The sequence below is a fragment of the Gopherus flavomarginatus genome, chromosome 1 (assembly GCF_025201925.1).
Source record: "Gopherus flavomarginatus isolate rGopFla2 chromosome 1, rGopFla2.mat.asm, whole genome shotgun sequence".
NCBI lineage: Eukaryota > Metazoa > Chordata > Testudines > Testudinidae > Gopherus > Gopherus flavomarginatus.
Window position 1 is genome coordinate 111,209,962 of NC_066617.1, and position 20,069 is coordinate 111,230,030.

General features: G+C 43.8%; 1 protein-coding gene across 2 annotated transcripts in view; it reads left to right on the forward strand.

Moving 5' to 3' along the window:
• The window catches only part of DGKI (diacylglycerol kinase iota), a 308,370-nt gene that overhangs the window by 232,833 nt on the left and 55,468 nt on the right, over positions 1–20,069 (forward strand). For both annotated transcript variants that reach the window (XM_050918163.1, XM_050918170.1), the window contains 3 exons: positions 9,730–9,774; positions 16,712–16,781; positions 19,204–19,244. In XM_050918163.1, coding sequence (XP_050774120.1) covers positions 9,730–9,774; positions 16,712–16,781; positions 19,204–19,244 — 156 coding nt within the window. The remainder of the gene's footprint in view (positions 1–9,729; positions 9,775–16,711; positions 16,782–19,203; positions 19,245–20,069) is intronic.

The window sequence follows — 20,069 nt, forward strand, 5'->3', positions numbered from 1 at the left end:
CCTTTTCCCTTCCCCCCTCCAGGTGTTCCTGGAGAGATACACAGAAGCAAGCTCCGTGAATCTAAACAGAGGGATTCCACCCTCTCTATTTCCAGTCCTGGAAACAGAAATACTTCCCTCTTCACCCAGAGGGTATGCAAAGTCAGGCTAGTAAATCTAACACACACAGATTTCCCCCTGACTTCTTCCTCCCACCAATTCCCTGGTGAGTACAGACTCAATTCCCTGGAGTTCCCCACTAAAGAAAAACTCCAACAGGTCTTAAAAAGAAAGCTTTATATAAAAAGAAAGATAAAATACATAAAAATGGTCTCTCTGTATCAAGGTGACAAATACAGGGTCAATTGCTTAAAAGAAATATGAATAAACAGCCTTATTCAAAAAGAATACAATTTAACACATTCCACCAACTACACACATGTAAATAAAAAAAAAACCATATAAATCACTATCTGATCTTTTGTACTTACAACTGGGAAACAGAAGATTAGAAAGGCAGGAGGTGTAGTAGGTGTTCGGGCCAGGTGTAGTAGGTGTTCGGGCCAGGAGTCTGAAAAAATGGCCACATAATCGAGGTAGGCAACTGCATATTCTCCCAGTCCTGCTAGTAGACCATCTACCAGCCTCTGGAAAGTGGCGGGTGCATTTCGAAGGCCGAAAGGAAGGACATTAAATTCATACACCCCCGCATGGGTGACGAATGCTGACCTTCCCTTGGCAGGTTCATCTAGCGATACTTGCCAGTACCCCTTGGTTAAGTCTATTGTAGAGATGAACTGGGCACGTCCCAACTTCTCCAATAGCTCATCGGTGCGTGGCATTGGATAGTTGTCCGGACGAGTTACCGCATTTAGCTTACGGTAGTCCACATAAAAGCGTATTTCCCCATCTGGTTTGGGTACCAGAACCACTGAAGATGCCCATGCACTGGTAGATGAGCGGATTATACCCATCTGTAGCATGTTCTGGATCTCCCGTTCTATAGCAGCTTGGGCATGAGGAGACACCCGGTAGGGTGGGGTTCTAATGGGATGAGCATTACCTGTGTCAATGGAGTGGTATGCCCGTTCAGTCCGTCCTGGGGTGGCTGAGAACAATGGGGCGAAGCTAGTGCACAGCTCCTTGATTTGTCGCCGCTGCAGACGTTCCAGGGTGGTTGAGAGGTTCACCTCTTCCACGCCACCATCTTTTTTCCCTTGGTAGTAGACACAGTCAGGCCACTCAGCATCATCTCCCTGGACTGTAAACTGACAAACCTGTAAGTCTCTGGAATAGAAAGGCTTGAGAGAATTAACATGGTACACTCTGGGCTTTAGTGAGGAATTGGGAAATTCTATGAGGTAGTTCACAGTTCCCAGGCACTCTTGGACCGTGAATGGCCCTTCCCATGATGCTTCCATCTTATGGGCCTGTTGCGCCTTCAAGACCATAACCTGGTCTCCTACCTTGAAGGAACGTTCTCTGGTATGTTTGTCATACCAGGCCTTTTGCTCTTCCTGAGCATCCTTTAGGTTCTCTGTAGCAAGGGCTAAAGACTGTCGGAGGGTGCTTTGTAGGTTGCTTACAAAGTCCAGAATGTTAGTTCCTGGAGAAGGCGTAAACCCCTCCCATTGCTGCTTCACCAACTGAAATGGCCCCTTACCCTCATGACCATACACAAGTTCAAACGGTGAAAACCCTAAACTGGGATGTGGTCCAGCCCTGTAGGCAAACAGCAACTGCTGCAACACTAGGTCCCAATTATTGGAGTATTCGTTGACGAATTTACGTATCATGGCCCCCAAAGTTCCATTAAACCTTTCCACCAGGCCATTGGTTTGATGGTGATACGGGGTGGCAACCAAGTGGTTCACCCCATGAGTTTCCCACAGTTTTTGCATGGTCCCTGCCAGGAAATTAGATCCTGAATCAGTAAGGATGTTGGAGGGCCAACCTACCCTGGCAAAAATGTCTGTTAGGGCCAGGCACACAGTGATAGCCCTGGTGTTGCCTAGAGCTACTGCTTCCGGCCATCGGGTAGCAAAGTCCACGAAAGTCAGTACGTACTGCTTTCCTCTGGGTGTCTTTTTTGGGAAAGGACCCAGAATATCCACAGCTACTCGCTGAAATGGGACCTCAATTATGGGGAGTGGCTGGAGAGGGGCCTTGACCTGGTCTTGGGGTTTTCCCACTCTTTGGCATACCTCACAAGATCGGACATACTTGGCAACGTCCTTGCCCATCCCCTCCCAGTGGAAGGACTTCCCCAACCAGTCCTTGGTTCTGTTCACCCCAGCATGGCCACTGGGATGATCATGGGCTAAGCTTAAGAGCTTCCCCCGGTACTTAGTTGGAACCACCAACTGTTTTTGCGGCTGCCATTCTTCCCGGTGTCCACCAGAAAGAATCTCCTTGTATAAAAGTCCTTGGTCTATAACAAACCAGAATCGATTAGAAGAGCTGAGAGGCAGTGGGGTGCTCCGTGCCGCCGCCCAAGCTTTCTGAAGGCTGTCATCTGCTTCCTGCTCAGTCTGGAACTGTTCCCTTGAGGCTGGGGTCACCAGTTCTTCCTCAGACTGTGGACTTGGGCTTGGTCCCTCTGGAAGCGATGTAGGTGATGGGGTTGTTTCTGTTGCTGGTGAACCGCTCTCCGCTGGTGCACCTGAGGGTATTTCAGGCTCTGACTGAGCCTTTTGGGTATGGCTGTCTGTTGCTTCTGCCAGTTTTGGCTCGCTGGCACCCTCTGGCGTTGAGTTTGAAGATGTGGTTGCAATTGCTGGTGCTGGTTGCTGTTCCAGTTCCAGGCCTGGGACTGGAGGCGCTGTGGCTGTTTCAGTGGTTGGCATGAAATCCGGGTCCACTACCTGTGTCTGGGTCTCTGGTAACACAGACGGGGCCCCTGTGGACGGCTCAGGAACAGGAATGGGTCTGGAAGCTTGCCTGGTTTGGCTACGTGTAACCATTCCCACTCTCTTGGCCCGTTTCACCTGGTTGGCCAAGTCTTCCCCCAGTAGCATGGGGATGGGATAGTTGTCATAGACTGCAAAAGTCCACATTCCTGACCAGCCTTTGTACTGGACAGGCAGTTTAGCTGTAGGCAAGACTAGAGCTTGTGACATGAAGGGGTAAATTGTCACTTGGGCCTTTGGGTTGATGAATTTGGGGTCTACGAAGGATTGGTGGATAGCTGACACTTGGGCTCCCGTGTCTCTCCACGCAGTAACCTTCTTTCCGCCCACTCTCAAATTTTCTCTTCGCTCCAAGGGTATTTGAGAGGCATCTGGGCCTGGGGATCTTTGGTGTGATGGTGGTGTAATGAACTGCACTCGGTTGGCGGTCTTTGGGCAGTTGGCCTTGATATGTCCCAGTTCATTACACTTGAAGCATCTTCCATCTGACTGGTCACTGGGTCGAGGTGGGTTTCTGGAGACTGGTGAGGTGGAAGAATAGTGTGTCTGTGGCTTTCCTTGGGTTGTAGGTGGGGTCTTTGGTTGTCCTCGGTTGTAGGGTTTATGGTCGGTGTGCCCTCTGGGGTATTTGTTCCCCTTGACAGTAGCTTTCTTGCTTTCTGCCACTTCCATCCATCTGGCTCCAATCTCCCCAGCCTCGGTGAGATTTTTGTGTTTTCCATCTTGTATGTACCGTGTTATGTCCTCAGGAACACCATCCAAGAACTGCTCCATTTGTATGAGGAGGTGCAGTTCTTCCAAGGATTTAACATTGTGTCCTGATATCCAGGCCTCATAATTTTTCCCAACGTAGTAGGCGTGTTTGGGAAATGACACATCTGGTTTCCACTTTTGGTTTCTGAACCGCCGACGGGCATGATCCGGGGTCATCCCCATTCTGTATCTGGCCTTGGTTTGAAAAAGTTTATAGTCGTTCATTTGCTCCTTAGGCATTTCAGCTGCCACCTCTGCTAAAGGTCCACTGAGCTGTGGCCTCAATTCTACCATGTACTGGTCTTCAGAGATGCGGTACCCAAGACAGGCTCTTTCAAAATTTTCCAAGAAGGCCTCGGTGTCATCACCTGCCTTGTAGGTGGGAAATTTCCTGTGCTGTGGAACAATCATTGGCGCAAGGTTGTTAGGGTTTGCTGTGTTTTGCTTAGCCTTTTCTAATTCCATGCCCTGTTGGTGGGCTTCCCTCTGGAGTTCCAGCTGTTTTTGGTGGTCTGCATCTTTGGCTGCTTGTTCTCATTTGTAGGCTGCCTCTCTGTCTTCTTGTTCTCTTTTGTAGGCCGCCTCTCTGGCTGCTTGTTCTCTTTTGTAGGCTGCCTCTCTTTCTCTTTCTCTTAGTTCCATCTCTTTTTGTTTTATTTCCAGTTGTCGCCTGTGTTCAGCTTCTTTGAATTGTTCTTCTGCCTCCCTTTTTTCCTTGGAAGTCATGGTTCCTGTTTTCTTGTGTTGGGGTGCCCTCTGGTGTTTGTTGTCTGAACTGCAGGTTCTCTGTTGCCTCCTGGGGTCTGCCTAGCAACAGTGCCTTTTTCCCTTTCTTCCTCTAGCTAATCTTTTCAATGTAAAGTAAACCAGAAAAACCACTTTATTTGCATGTGTATAGTGCTGGTATTTGACTCCTAATGGGAGTGCTATTGTGTGACAAAAGACCCGTAATAGTTACTTAATGGTTGCTTGCTTAATATACAAGCCAGAAACTGCAAGAGAGAGCAGAGAAAAAAAAATTCTCTCTGGTTCCCTTTAAAACCAAACTGTCTCTGCTTAAAAGCCCCTAGCAGAGAAAAGAAAAACATAATATTCCTGCTGGCTTCTGGATTCTATCTTTCCCACAAATGCTGCCACCATGTCATAACCTATTCCCAGATTTGGACCTTAGCGTCCAAAATATGGGGATTAGCATGAAAACCTCCAAGCTTAGTTACCAGCTTGGACCTGGTAAAGCTGCCACCACCCAAAAAATTAGAGTGTTTTGGGGCACTCTGGTCCCCCCAAAAAACCTTCCCTGGGGACCCCAAGACCCAAATCCCTTGAGTCTCACAACAAAGGGAAATAAACCTTTTCCCTTCCCCCCTCCAGGTGTTCCTGGAGAGATACACAGAAGCAAGCTCCGTGAATCTAAACAGAGGGATTTCACCCTCTCTATTTCCAGTCCTGGAAACAGAAGTACTTCCCTCTTCACCCAGAGGGTATGCAAAGTCAGGCTAGTAAATCTAACACACACAGATTTCCCCCTGACTTCTTCCTCCCACCAATTCCCTGGTGAGTACAGACTCAATTCCCTGGAGTTCCCCACTAAAGAAAAACTCCAACAGGTCTTAAAAAGAAAGAAAAAATACATAAAAATGGTCTCTCTGTATCAAGGTGACAAATACAGGGTCAATTGCTTAAGAGAAATATGAATAAACAGCCTTATTCAAAAGAATACAATTTAACACATTCCAGCAATTACACACATGTAAATACAAAAAAACCATATAAATCACTATCTGATCTTTTGTACTTACAACTGGGAAACAGAAGATTAGAAAGGCAGGAGGTTGAAAAATCCTTCCCATAGCCGAGAGGGAGTACAGGCAGAAGACCAAAGAACAAAGGACTCACCCACAAACTTCCCTCCACCCAGATTTGAAAAAGTCTTGTTTCCTGATTGGTCCTCTGGTCAGGTGTTTCAGGTTACTTCTTTCCAGGTGAAAGAGACATTAACCCTTAGCTATCTGTTTATGACACCATGTAGTTAGTAAAAGTACTGCACTTCCTCTGTTGACAGATTGTCTACTAAGAGCTGATTAAACATTACATTCTGTCTAGAATGCTCCAGTAAGCAACAATCATCATAATTTAAAATATACATGTATTTAGGAACCAAGATAATGGACTCTCATGAAAGTGATGTAACAGCTGTTACTTTATGTTTACTTTCTGATAGGTGTTTTTTAATCAGTCTCTCTATTATATTTATCCAAGATCTTCAAAAACAAAGATCAGATTTAGGCTCCCAGGACCATACTTAGGGCACCGGAGGTGATGGCCCAATTTTCAAAAGTGCTGAGCGTCCCACCACTCCCCTTGAAGCCAGTTGGATCTGCTATAATGCTCAGCGCTTTTGAAAATGAAGCTAGTTATTTAGATAGCTAAATGCAGATTTCGGAGAATAAGATTAGGATTTGTTTTTAAAATTTTGGCTAGGGTGTACATCAGCAAATGGAGCTCTTAAAATGCAAATAACATGTCAGGACTACAAAAGAGAAGTGTGCTGTATCTTAATATGGAGACAGGTTTGGCAGTGATGACACAGTGAGAGGATTTTGGAGGACATTTCCCATCAGATTATAAATTAGGGCCTACATTAATTGTGTTCTCAAAGCCCTGGGTAAAAGATGGAAAGTAGCTTCACTCAGCATGGAAGAGCCCTGGAAAGGAATTCTGACTCTGAGTTATCTCTGGCTCCACTTTTTGGGGGAACTATCAGAGGGGTAGCCGTGTTAATCTGGATCTGTAAAAAGCAACCAAGAGTCCTATGGCACCTTATAGACTAACAGATGTATTGGAACATAAACTTTCATGGGTGAATACCCACTTCGCTGCAGCCCTTTACTGGGTTTCTCTAATTTCCCTTGCTTATGCTGGCTGAGTTTCATTGATTAGCACATTGTGGGAGGAGATGGACTGGGGCCAAGGCTCACCCACTCCTCACCTACTTACTTGCAGGCTGGGAAGTAGAAGCACCACTAAGGCCTGGTCTACATTACGCTTTTAAACCGATTTTAGCAGCTTTAAACGGATTTAACGCTGCACCCGTCCACACAACAAGGCCCTTTATATTGATATAAAGGGCTCTTTAAACTGCTTTCTGTACTCCTCCTCGACGAGTGGAGTAGCGCTGAAATCGGTATTACCATATTGGATTAGGGTTAGTGTGGCCGCAAATCAACGGTATTGGCCTCCGGGCGGTATCCCACAGTGCATCACTGTGACCACTGTGGAAAGCAATCTGAACTTGGATGCAGTAGCCAGGTAGACAGGAAAAGCCCCGCGAACTTTTGAATTTCATTTCCTGTTTGCCCAGCATGGAGCTCTGATGAGCACGGGTGGTGATGCAGTCCCAAATCCAAAAAGAGCTCCAGCATGGACCGTACGGGAGATACTGGATCTGATTGCTGTATGGGGAGACAAATCTGTTCTGTCACAGCTCCGTTACAGAAGACGAAATGAGAAAGCATTTGAAAAAATCTCCAGGCTATGATACAGAGTCCACAGCACAGTGCTGTGTGACAAGCGTAACGGAGAGCCAAAGAATCAAATGGACGCTCATGGAGGGAGGGAGGGGGTACTGAGGACTCCAGCTATCCCACAGTCCCCACAGTCTCCAAAAAGCATTTGCATTCTTGGCTGAGCTCCCAATGCCTGTAGGGTCAAACACATTGTCCGGGGTGTTTCAGGGTATATGTCATCAATTTACTCCCCCCTCCCCCATGAAAGAAAAGGGAAAAAAATCGTTTCTTGACTTTTTTATATGTCACCCTATGTCTACTGCATGCTGCTGGTAGACGTGGTGCTGGGGAAATGAATATCAGTATCCTCTCCCTTTCCCTTCCTGGTGGCAGACGGTACCGTACAAGAGGACTGATAGCTGTCCTCATCATCCTGTGAGTGCTCCTGGCTGACCTCAGGTGAGGTCGGCTGGGGGCGCCTGGGTAAAAATAGGAATGACTCCCGGTCATTCCCGTTAGATGGTACAGAATGACTGGTAACCGTCCTCATCATAACAACTGGGGGCTGAGTTCCATCAGCCCCCCCCTTTCATGTCTAAAGAAAAGATTCTGTACTGCCTGGACTATCATAGCAGCAGGATGCTGGGCTCCTCTCCCCCCCACCGTTTAATGTCCTGCCTGGATTATCATAGCAGCTGGAGGCTGCCTCCCCCTCATTTTATCTCACTAAAAACTCAGTATTTCTTATTCCTGCACTCTTTATTACTTCATCACACAAATGGGGGGACACGGCCATGGTAGCCCAGGAAGGTTGGGGGAGGAGGGAAGCAATGGGTGGGGTTGTTGCAGGGACACCCCCTAGAATGGCATGCAGCTCATCATTTCTGTGGGATCTGACACAGAGCAGCTGTGCTCTCTGGTTCTCTGGTACACTGGTTCTCTAGTACACTTGCCCCATATTATAGGCAGGACTGACTCTATTTTTAGATACAACATAAAGGAGGGAATGACCTGGGGGGTCATTCCCATTTTTGTCCTTGCGCCCCCTGGTGACCTCAGCCAACCTCAGCTAAGGCCAGCCAGGAGCACCCATGACAGCAGCAGACGGTACAGAACGACTGATAACCGTCATCTCATCACCAATTTACAATGGCACAGCAGACGGTACAGAACGACTGATAACCATCTCTGCTACCTTGCAAAGGCAAATGAATGCTGCTGTGTAGCGCTGCAGTACTGCCTCTGTCAGCGGCATCCAGTACACATACGGTGACAGTGACAAAAGGCAAAACGGGCTCCATGGTTGCCATGCTGTGGCATCTGCCAGGGCAATCCAGGGAAAAAGGGTGCGAAATGATTGTCTGCCGTTGCTTTCACGGAGAAAGGAATGAGTGACGACATTTACCCAGAATCACCTGCGACACTGTTTTTGCACCATCATGCATTGGGATCTCAACTCAGAATTCCAATGGGCAGGGGCGACTGCGGGAACTATGAGATAGCTACGGGATAGCTACCCACAGTGCAACGCTCCAGAAGTCGACACTAGCGTAGGTACATGGACGCACACCACCGAATTATTGTGCTTTGTGTGGCCACATGCATTCGACTTTATACAATCTGTTTTACAAAACTGGTTTATATAAAATCGGAATAATCCTGTAGTATAGACGTACCCTAAGTGTACAATGACTCCCCCTCATACCGACACTTGCTGTCTTGGCAGGCCTTACAAAAAGATGGAGGGAGCCTTATGCCTATTGACTCCCCTGTATTGGGACCAGTGATTAATCTGCCTTTATGGTAGGTCACATCTTGGGCCTAGACTATTGGACAGAGTGCCTATTACAATAAAAGAGCTCCCTGGAACTTGCTGTTGGTACCATTATGCTGTGCCTTCACTGAGGTTAGGTGGTTATAGACCTGGAAAAATAATCTGTGAATAGTTTGAGATTTCCTTAAATTAAAAAATTATTCCAAAGTATTTGTTGAAAAGCATCTGTTAATAATTCTTGTTTGCATGAAGTTTGTTGTTAATATTCTAAATCAGAGCTATTGTAATAGGGGGACACAGGTCACTTAGTATGTCATTGTTCCCTCTTAGGATGAACATATGGTAGTTCTTAGAAGTTCTTATATCCGCGGATGCAAATATCTTTGTTTGTGGATCACAGATCAGATGTAGATACACATTTTATATCTTCACATGGCTCTAAGAATTGGGTTTCTGGGCCAAACAGTTCAAAATGCAAAATTTGCTTTCCACAAATATCCTCAGTATTAACTTCAGATCCTCAGTATTAACTTCAGAGTGAGCGAGAGTGACAGCCAGTAGAGTTATTTGCTAGAATGCTTATTGGAAGTGAGCACAAAAGAGTTGCAAACATGATGAAAACTAATAGTCTAGAAAATGTGAATAAATAGTTGCAAAATTCTTTTGTGTTTTTTACCCTGTTCTTAGGTGGAATTGCACATGCTAAATAAATAAATTGAGTGGCGTTAGTGGTGGGCATCTCTTGTCTGGAGTTTGTAAATTGGTTTTGGATTCATTGTCATTGTCATTTCTTTTATTCTCACATTAGGACCTGCAGTCGGTAACTTCTACTACGCAGAGAGTTCACTACCAGGTAAAATATGAAGAACACTTCTTGTTTTAATCTTTAAGATATAGAGAAAAATTAGTCTCAGCAAGGAGTTGATATGGTGGTTGAATTCAGATTACATTCCCTGTATATGAAGCCAGACTTTGAATAGAGTGTGTTATCTTAGATTAGTCTTAAATTGCCCTGTATCCCAAAGTTTGAGATGAGTTTCTGTATCCTCACAACACAGCCCCTTATGTAGCAAACACTGGATTGTGGAACTGTTCTCAAAATTATTTTGGCTTGGCACAACATCATAATGTAGGTTGTACTGCAATGCTGTTGCATTTTGTCTCAAATTAGTGTTTTGAAGAGTTTGTCCTGTAGGACAAATGGCTAAACCTGAATAAATACTCTCACTTTTCCTGATAAATGGAACAATAATATAATATCTCACACAGCCAGTAGCCTGAAATAACACAGTATGTCAGTGAGATTAAAAACAGCAATCCTGGAACATTTATAACCACTGCGCGCCACACAGATCAGAGTGTGCATCTATCCCAGCTTTAAATTAATTCACACAGATACATTTTAGAAGCTGGTTGTCTAAATTGTGCATGCAAATCTTTCTTTTGCACATAAAACAGAATGCTGTGTGGCATGGTTTCCATTTGGACTTCCAATTTAGAAGGCCAGTTTTGAAAATTAGACCTCCAGTTTGTATTTCTTAACTACGTTGTCATATGCAATAACTGGGATACTGTGCCTGAAGTATTTTATATGGTTCTATATTAGGAAATGCTCACTTAAAATTATTCATTCTGTCCGCTGTACCACATTAAAATTGAAAACAGGGATTTGAATAGACTATATCAATGGGACTACCCACCTGAGATTAACTGGTTGTCTAAATTGTGCATGCAAATCTTTCTTTTGCACATAAAACAGAATGCTGTGTGGCATGGTTTCCATTTGGACTTCCAATTTAGAAGGCCAGTTTTGAAAATTAGACCTCCAGTTTGTATTTCTTAACTACGTTGTCATATGCAATAACTGGGATACTGTGCCTGAAGTATTTTATATGGTTCTATATTAGGAAATGCTCACTTAAAATTATTCATTCTGTCCGCTGTACCACATTAAAATTGAAAACAGGGATTTGAATAGACTATATCAATGGGACTACCCACCTGAGATTAACTTTGTCTCCTGCACTATTTGTCATTGGCAATGGATTAGTAATGTGATGGAATCCAAACCATAGGGCTCAAACCTGCAAGACACATCCTTTTAAGGGTTTAATGTCTCCAACTCCCATTGAAATCAGTGGGAACGGAGGGTATTAAGTATGTCACAGAAAGCACTCCAGTACACTGTAGTACAAGAGCATTATGGTTTAGGAACAGATTATTTTTTGAGGATCAGTGATTAGCTGGGTGACATAGACTCCAGTTAGACATAATCCCCAACATATGCCCTGAGCCCCAGTAGATACTAATAGAAAATGTACATTTGGAAAAAAATGATTTTGAAAGTTCTTTTTTGAATGGGTGTTTGTTGGTTCTGTTGTCCTCCTTCCAATTTCAACATCATACTGTTGATATTTGTGTTAGCCACCTCCAAGTACTGAGCATAAGAGCATTATACATTAGACAATAAAATGGTGAGAATTATTCCACTCAGCTCATTACAGAAGAGTCCACATCCAGAATTATCCTAACTGGCTGCTGTCTGCTTCACACAAAGGGACCAGCTGGATGTAAAATGCTGGGCTACGTGTGTATGTATATGCAGGTACAAACTAGAACAGCCAAAGTGTGAAATGTCAGAAATTATCCTCCCTACAGCACTGAGGTAGCTCTAACCCCTGTAGTTATCTGCTCTGTATAAATGAATCACCTAACTGGCTCTGGAAGTGCAAGTCAGCTTGAAACCTCTATCAATACTTTATGATGTTTCGTTTTGAATGGCACTGCCTTTATGTTTTGTCTTCTGTGCTTGTTTATCCTTGATTGTTTAGGCATCTTGCTACAAACTGTCTTGTTAGGTTAATTGGGGACTGTTCCACATTTTGTTGGCAACCAACTATAAATTATGGAAAGGAAGAGAAATCAGGGCAAGAGCAGGAATAAAGTGCTTCAGCTGATAGAATTGTCTTCATATCTCACTAATAAGGTTTCACAGGCGCTTTTAAATCTTATAAACATTTACATTTCTCTCTTGGGCTTCCTCTGCAGGTGGAAATGAGGAGAGTCAGCATAAACTCTATCAGTGAGCTCGCTGCAAATTCAAAAATTGCTGCTGGGTTTTTTTTTTTCATTCTGTTTGTTCCTCGGATATGTTTAATGCATATTCATATGAGTGATACCTGCTCATCCAGGTTTAGCTACTGAGGCAGGCCTGCCCTCGATTTCTGATTTGAGTTTCTATGTGGCAACGTTATCCTTTCCACTGCATCTTCTGATAGGTTCCAGGAATCTATCCCCATGTCTGCTTCAGTTCCTCCTCAGACCATCTACCCCTCTGATATACATCAGTAACCTCAGATTCTTCCTCATTTTCATCCCCTGCTTCTTTTACTGTAGTCCTCACCCTATTGTTAAATAGAAGGGTAAATAGTAGTGTACACACACACACACACACACACACACACACACACACACACACACACACACACACACACACACACACACACACACACGTAAATCCAAAAAAATCCTCTGGCCATAGTTTTCCTCAATAAGTTCTAGGCACACAGCACACCCAGTCACTCACACAAACAAATAAACTCTATAAACTAAGCATACTACTTCTCCTACAAGCTGAGATGGAAGAAACATGGTCACTGTTATCCCTATTTCCAATTACTTGTGAGGCACTCAGGATAAGAGCTGAGTCGGTCCTGCTAGCCATGGATGTCAGGTTCCAGGGAGCTTTACATGTTTCCATGTGTTTCAAACCTGATGTTTAGACCACTAAGCCAAGTCATCACATAAGTATGCGCATAAGCAGAGTGGGGATTTTCTGCTTTCCTTCTCCTCATGGCTCTTCAAGGACTTAAGCGTACAGTTGTATTCAAACATAGGGCAGTGGATGCAAGAAAGGAAATATATGGTGACAAAAGGAGGGAAGGACAGATAAGCACTGGCAATAAATGAATGCAGGATTTAGAGACTCCAGTAAAATGCAAATTTGGGAGTGAATTGAGACAACTTTGCTTTTTGGGGAGTAGAGGTGGGTATAGGTAATATGTGTAAGAAGTTTTTCATCAAGTGAAACCTGTAAATCTGTAACAATTCAGGCAAAAGTTTGCTGCTGGGACCCTAGCAAAATGCCAAATCTTTGAGTGTACTGAAACATTGTATAAGTTGTCTGGAACAGCCTTTGCTTTTTTCTCATGGATAGTCAGGAAAGAAAGCCAATAATAGATGGAACAAATCAAACCCTGAGGCAGAAGCTAATAAGATGAATCTTACAAATGCTGGTAGGCTGCCAAGGCAAGTTGTTAACAACTTGCAGTTGCCTAGTGCCAAACTAATATGCATCCACCTGGCTGAGAAACAAAAGACACAGTCCATCAAAACATTAAACACTAATCATGGGAACAGCTTATTGTAAACGATGCCTAGAGAGTGCAAGCACTCTGCTGACCAAGAATAACGCAGAAGCCAAGAATGTGTGTATGTGTACAGTACTGGAATAACCTTATTACATCTCCAAGTGTTGAGGAAGCATCTAATACCTTTAGATAAATGAAGAAGCAGTGCATGATACACACTAACATATGGAGATGTGACTTGTGATTTGGTCAACCATTTGTCTAGAGTTTAGCTGAAAGTACAACCTCATTCAGGTCACTCCAAGATTTTTCCTAGGAATTTACAACCAACCAACAAATTCTTGAGCATCCTGATTTGCAGAGCTCTTCAACCTAGGGGAATGGAGAGATGAAGCACCACTTCCCTTCCCCCTAGATTCTTTGGCTTCTTCCAAATTTTGTTCAATGCTTGGATATCAAGGTGCTAGGCACCTTAGAAATATCTCAGATAGATGGAAAACAAATAATCATTTGCAAAGCAGAAAAACAAAACTATCCACAGGGGAATAAATGTTATTTCCACATTTCTAAATGATACAAATATTGGTGAGTAAATCCACAAAAATTAAAAACTATTAAATAAACAAAGTACTTGACAGTTTCTGTATTAAAGTTCCAAATGTGTTATTTGTGCACAATAAAGGGAAACCATTTATAATGTTACCTTCTATACCTAATACAGCTTACCTCTTGTGTATTAAGCAGCCTCATTCTCCTCCAAATAAGCTGCACATTTTCAACAGTGAAGGTAGTTAATCACTGGTAATTACCTTTACCTAGCAGTATGATGTATTCTCCATCATCTGAAGTCTTCAAATCAAGGTTATCTTTCAAAAAAATATACTCTAGCTCAGTGTTTCCCCATCTTCTGGGGAGTGGTGGGTCGTGGGAAGGTAGGAGATGGGTTGGGCCCAAAGTGGAGATGAGGTCTTGCGTGGGGGTGGAGAGTAAGCCAGCCCCACACTCACCCTGCAGCAGCAGCTCCTGTCCAGTGGGGCTGGCCTAGCTCCCTGCTCTGGGCATTGCAACCTGACATGCAGGGTTACAGAGCCACTCATTCAAATTTGGCTCAGCTGCCCCTCCATTATGACAGAATGGTGGCTGGGCCACACCTGAGTGGCACTGTGGTCTTATGCACCAGGTGGCAATGCCCAGAGCCAGAAGCTGGACCCAGCCATGTGGGACAGGAGCTGCCACTATGGGGTGAGCATGGGGTGTGCTCACTCTCCTATCCCCACTCCAGCACCAGAGTAGAGTGGAAGGTGCTTCTGTGAGAGGTCAATACCCCTTTGGCAGGGCAAGGAGAAGAAGGTAGCAGTGGCAGAGGAGGAGGAGGACGCTGGCCTGATTTTGGGCCCACAAATTTGGACCCTGAGTGGGTCATAAAAGAAGACAAGATGCAGCTGGTGGGTGGTCTTCCTGAAAAGTTTGGAAATCACTGCTCTAGCTTCAATAGAAGTTAGATTTTTGATGCAAGAATTGCTAGGTGGAATTCCATGGGCTCTTTTTCAGGTCAGACTAGAACATCATAAAGGTCCCTCCAGGCTTTATAGTCTGTGACTCTCTAACTCGCTTTGTGGTGCTGGATCTTTAAACAAAAAAATAATTGAAACAAAAAAAAAACGATTATCATGCTGTGGTGTCCATGTAAAACATTGTTTTCTCAAATGGAGCCTTTCCTCCCCTTTATGCTGTTATTGATCCCTATTCTCTGCACCCTGGCGCATACCCACCATAGTCCGTTGTCCTTATTTGTTGTGCATTCTAATTTAGGGCCAGATTCTGCCCTGATTTACACTCCATGCAACCCTACTGGACATCTCTGCTGTAGATGTAAATCAGAACAGAATTTGGCCCTAAATGTACCGAAGTTTGGGTGTTCACTTATGACCAGTTGGACCAAGTCATCTCCTACGCTGGTAAATCATTCAGCACAGTGTTGGAATCAGCTGGCCTGTTGGTCTAGTGGCAGCACAACATAGCACCATATAGTGGATCAGAGTTTGGGTTCTTTGCTCCCCAGTTCAGATGAGACTGAGAGTGCTGCAGGGCCAGTATGTTCAGCTCTTTGGTGCTGTTGTGTGCAGGAGAAGACTCATATTTCTCCTTAGTAATTCTCCTCCGGGCAGCTCTAGTTGTGGCGTTGGCCGGCTTCGAGAGGCATCTCTCTTCAGCCAGAAGGATGGTTGTGTTAGTGGATTATTGTTATTTGTTCAAGTGACTGTGGCACCCAAAAGTGCTAATGTTTCCAAACACAGAGGAAGACAGTCCCTAACCCAATGAGCATACAGACTAGAAATATGAAGATAGATGGAGGGAAGAGGACAAGGACACAATGTACAAGCATTGTGATCGGGGTGAAGACAGGTGTATAATGGCATGTCTGCACTGCAAAAAATAAGGTATGGTACTAACATGCGTTAACTTAATGGGGTTAAAATAGCAGTGAAAACAAGATAATTTGGGTTTTAATTCAGGCTACGTCTATACTACAGGATAAATTCGAATTAGCTTAAACCGATTTTATAAAACAGATATTATAAAGTCGATTGTGCGCATCCACACTAGCCACATTAATTCGGTGGTGTGCATCCATGGTCCGAGGTTGGTGTCGATTTCTGGAGCAGTGCACTGTGGGTAGCTACTGTAAAATAATGAGGCCAATAACGTCAATTTGCGTCCACACTAACCCTTATCCGATATAGTAATATCGATTTTAGGGTTACTCCTCTCGTTTTGTAGGAGTACAGAAATGGATTTAAAGAGCCCTTTAAATCGATATAAAGAGCAGTGTAGTGTGGACGGGTGCAGCGTTAAATCTTTTTAACGCTGTTAAAATTGGTTTAACAGCGTAGTGTAGACCAGGCCTCAGATTAGCACCTCAGTTCAACCCCAGGCTGCCCTGCAGGATTTCACTCAAACACTGAACCTGAGTTAAAAGCTGAGTTGCTGTGTCCACTGCTATTTTAACCCATGTTAGCTAACCTGATTAAGAACACACCTATTTTTGCAGTAGACATAGCCTTACTGATGTTTGTTTGTCTCCAGTGTCTGTTTTTAGACCCCTCTCATCTCAATATACATCATCGTCTCCACCACCGTAAATGAGTAATTCCCATCTGACATAGCAGGTGACTTAGCTAGTTTTGATACTGGGCTTTTGAGACTTCTGAGCTGAAGGGAATGGATACCAAAGTATATGACTGGTGTTGGCAAAGAAGATGGGAATTGCACATAGGAACTGACAGCTAGAAAAGTGGGACTAGGCTAATTAACTTTTACCTTTAGGATAACGTCAGCAAAGAAAAATAAATGGGTAAATAATACAGTTTTAGACGAAAGAGTTTTTTTTTAAATGTTCTTTCCCTCCCCCGCACCCAGGATCAGGAAGGTTCCTTCCCACGAGTACTTTCTGTTCAGAGGCTCTCTCCTAGATGGTGCTTCCTAGATGGTAAGTGTATCTCCTTGTGGTGCTATGATCAGGTCTTGTCATTGATACACATTGAGAGACTAGTATTTCCAAAACTCTGGGTGTAAAGGCCAGGTGCTTCCCTTTGCTGTGCGAGGCAGGTAAGAAGGAGAAAGGTGCCTCTTTCCTTCTCAGGAGCAGAGCAAGACCTTTCTCTTGTGTGTGGCTAGAGGCCTGGCTAACTAATGTGTCTGCTGTGGCCAGCAGCACTTAGATCAACACAGCCTGTGGCAACCCACAGCAGTAAGTTTCCCAGCCAGGGTTGACAGACCTACTGAACTAAAAATATCTGTGTAGACAGTGTTTTTAAGTTGCAGATCAGGCTCCAAAGCCCACTGCCATCCCTAGGCTTCAGAGCTGAACTCCAGCCCAAGCTGCAATAACTACGCAGCTGTTTTTAGTATGGTAGAGCAAGCCCAAGTCTGTCGACCCGGGCTATGAGACTCACTTCCAATGGGCTGCGTAGATGCACCCCCCCCACACTGGCTCCTCTTTTTGAAAGATACAGCATAGGGTGACCAGATAGCAAGGGTGAAAAATTGGGATGGAGGTGGGGGGTGATTGGCACCTATATAAGAAAAAGCCACAAATATCAGGACTGTCTCTATAAAATCAGGACATCTGGTCACCCTAAAACAGCATGTTGTTCCTGGCCATACTTTGCCCTCAGTATGGCTGCATCTGTTCATAGCAGGCCTTTGAAATTGCCTTTCAAGACAAGTTTTGTTGTTGTTGTTGGTTTTGGTTCATTTTTGGTCTTTATGGATTTCAACTTTTCTCTGCAATGTTGAAAATTAAAACACAGCAGCAAAATGCTACTGCATAAAAACCCCGAAGTGAAACTATCAAGTCTGTAGTTTCATTGCCCAAAGTAAGTGCCATGCATAAAGTAAACAGATAGCACAGATGGTGAAAAACAATGTAGACAGTTCAAATGCTTTCAGTTTTAATAATCTAAGCTGCTTTCATAAATAGAATTTTTTCTCTTCACTTTTGCCATGAACAGACTGCAATTTTCTTGAATTTATTTTCAATTCAAAATTATTAGCCAATTATTTGATCTGCAGCTTGTTCACAAGCATTTTGATTTATTTGATATAAAAAATTGAGCTGATATGGTTGGACACATAAATCATATGTTGTTGTTTTTTCAGTTCCCTGACTGAAAGGCAACTCTTTGTATTAGGTTTCTGGTACGATTGTCTTTTATTACAAATCTGAAATTTGCTTTCCATACTTTTGCATTATTTTCCTAAAATTTGCTGTTTCAATGAAAATTCTTGCAAATAAAATCATTTGCTGGAAATGTTAGCAGAAAGTGGGAGGTTACAAGAGCAGATATGAATATGGTCAGAATAAATAAATTGTTTAGCAGTATCTGCTGAGCACTATTAACAACACAGGGAAAGATTTTTACTTGCCTCCTTTGTAGGGTGCTTTGAGATCTACTGATGAAAAGCACTATATAAGAGCTATGTGTGACAAAGTTCCTCCTCTACCTTGGTGGGTCCTGTGCTTATTGGCAGATTTGCTCACCTCAGTGATCTTCCCCACAGTCTGGATCAACTCCTCCTGTGTCTGATCAAGAGTTGGGAGGTTTGGGGGGGAACCTGGGCCCGCCCTCTACTCCAGGTTCCAGCCCAGGGCCCTGTGGATTGCTGCTGTCTATAGTGCCTCTTGTAACAGCTGCATGACAGCTACAACTCCCTGGGCTACTTCCCCATGGCCTCCTCCAAACACCTTCCTTATCCTCACCACAGGACCTTCCTCCTGGTGTCTGACAACGCTTGTACTCCTTAGTCCTCCAGCAGCACACCCTGTCACTCTCAGCTCCTTGTGCCTCTTGCTCCCAGCTCCTCACACACACTTCCTCTCCTCTGGCTCCTCATCGCCTGACAGGAGTGAGCTCCTTTTTAAACCCAGGTGCCCTGATTAGCCTGCCTTGATTGGCTGCAGGTGTTCTAATCAGCCTATTTGCCTGAATCGGTTCTAGCAGGTTCCTGATTACTCTAGTGCAGCCCCTGCTCTGGGCACTCAGGGAACAGAAAACTACTCACCCAGTGACCAGTATATTTGCCCTCTACCAGACTCCTGCATCCCACTGGCCTGGGTCTGTCACATATGATATTATGATTATTATAAAATATATTAAACTTCACAGTGAGCCTTAAAGTTCACTCCGTGTGTGTGATATTGTTTGTGATCAGATTTTTAATAAAGTATCGTGACCTTTGTTTTGTTAAACTCTGCCTTTAAAATCTCCACGTTAGTCCTTATGAAAAGCTGGCATGACTCCTCTAGTTGCCTTTACTCAAGGGCTGAATTTAGTCCAATCTACATTGTGGACTCAGTTTTGCTCAGTTCTCTTTCTTTAACACAGCTCTGCTGTTTCCCTTTCTTGCAGCAACTTCTGCGGATCGTTTTTACTGCATTGACAGATCTCAGGTAAATTTCCACCCATTTACTGTTTCTATAGATCTTTTTTAAAGCATTGTCAGATACAGCTTAAAATGAATTATCTGTATTTCTTCCTGTGTGTCTTAAAGTTCTGCTGATGCCTCATGAAAAACTGAAATATATTTTGGGCCAGATCCTCAGCTGGTGTAAATTGACATAGCTCTACTGAAGTCAGTGACAATTTATACTCACTGAAGATCTGCCCTTCAATCTACAAGCAATTTGATGTTCAAATAGTTTTCTCCATTCTTCTTCCTTATCCTCTATTTCTAAGGACATATGTGTGCAAACAGAATATTTATCAGTTTATCTTCTGCTGTTTATAACAAACCTGAAAACCTAATCTTCTGTGTATGACATTGGATAGCAGTAGAACTATGGAATTTATGATGTTACAAATTGCAAATTATGATTAGAGCTGTATAAAATGCTCACAAAGAAACAGAAAACAATTATCAAACTCCACTGGTCTCAGGTTTTATTTCCAAATTGAGTGAGAATAATTTATGACCCTGGACTTCGTTTTTAATCAAGTTGGGCCAGTTAATGGTTTTGCATCACAATCATGCAACTGTCACACCCTGGGCAGGTGTGTCTTTGTCCCTCTTCTGGACCATGTGATAAAGTCTCCTGAGTCTGCTACTGTCTCCAAGTTGATGGAGATGGTCCTGTAGCTTGTGCAGTAGAGGATCATGCTTGTAGACCAGAGGTCCCAGCTTCAATTGCTGTGAATCATCTGAGAAGGGATGTTTTTACACAAGTTGCTGTTTTGACAAAAAGCCAGGTGACTGCTTGGATGAGGTTTTACTTTAA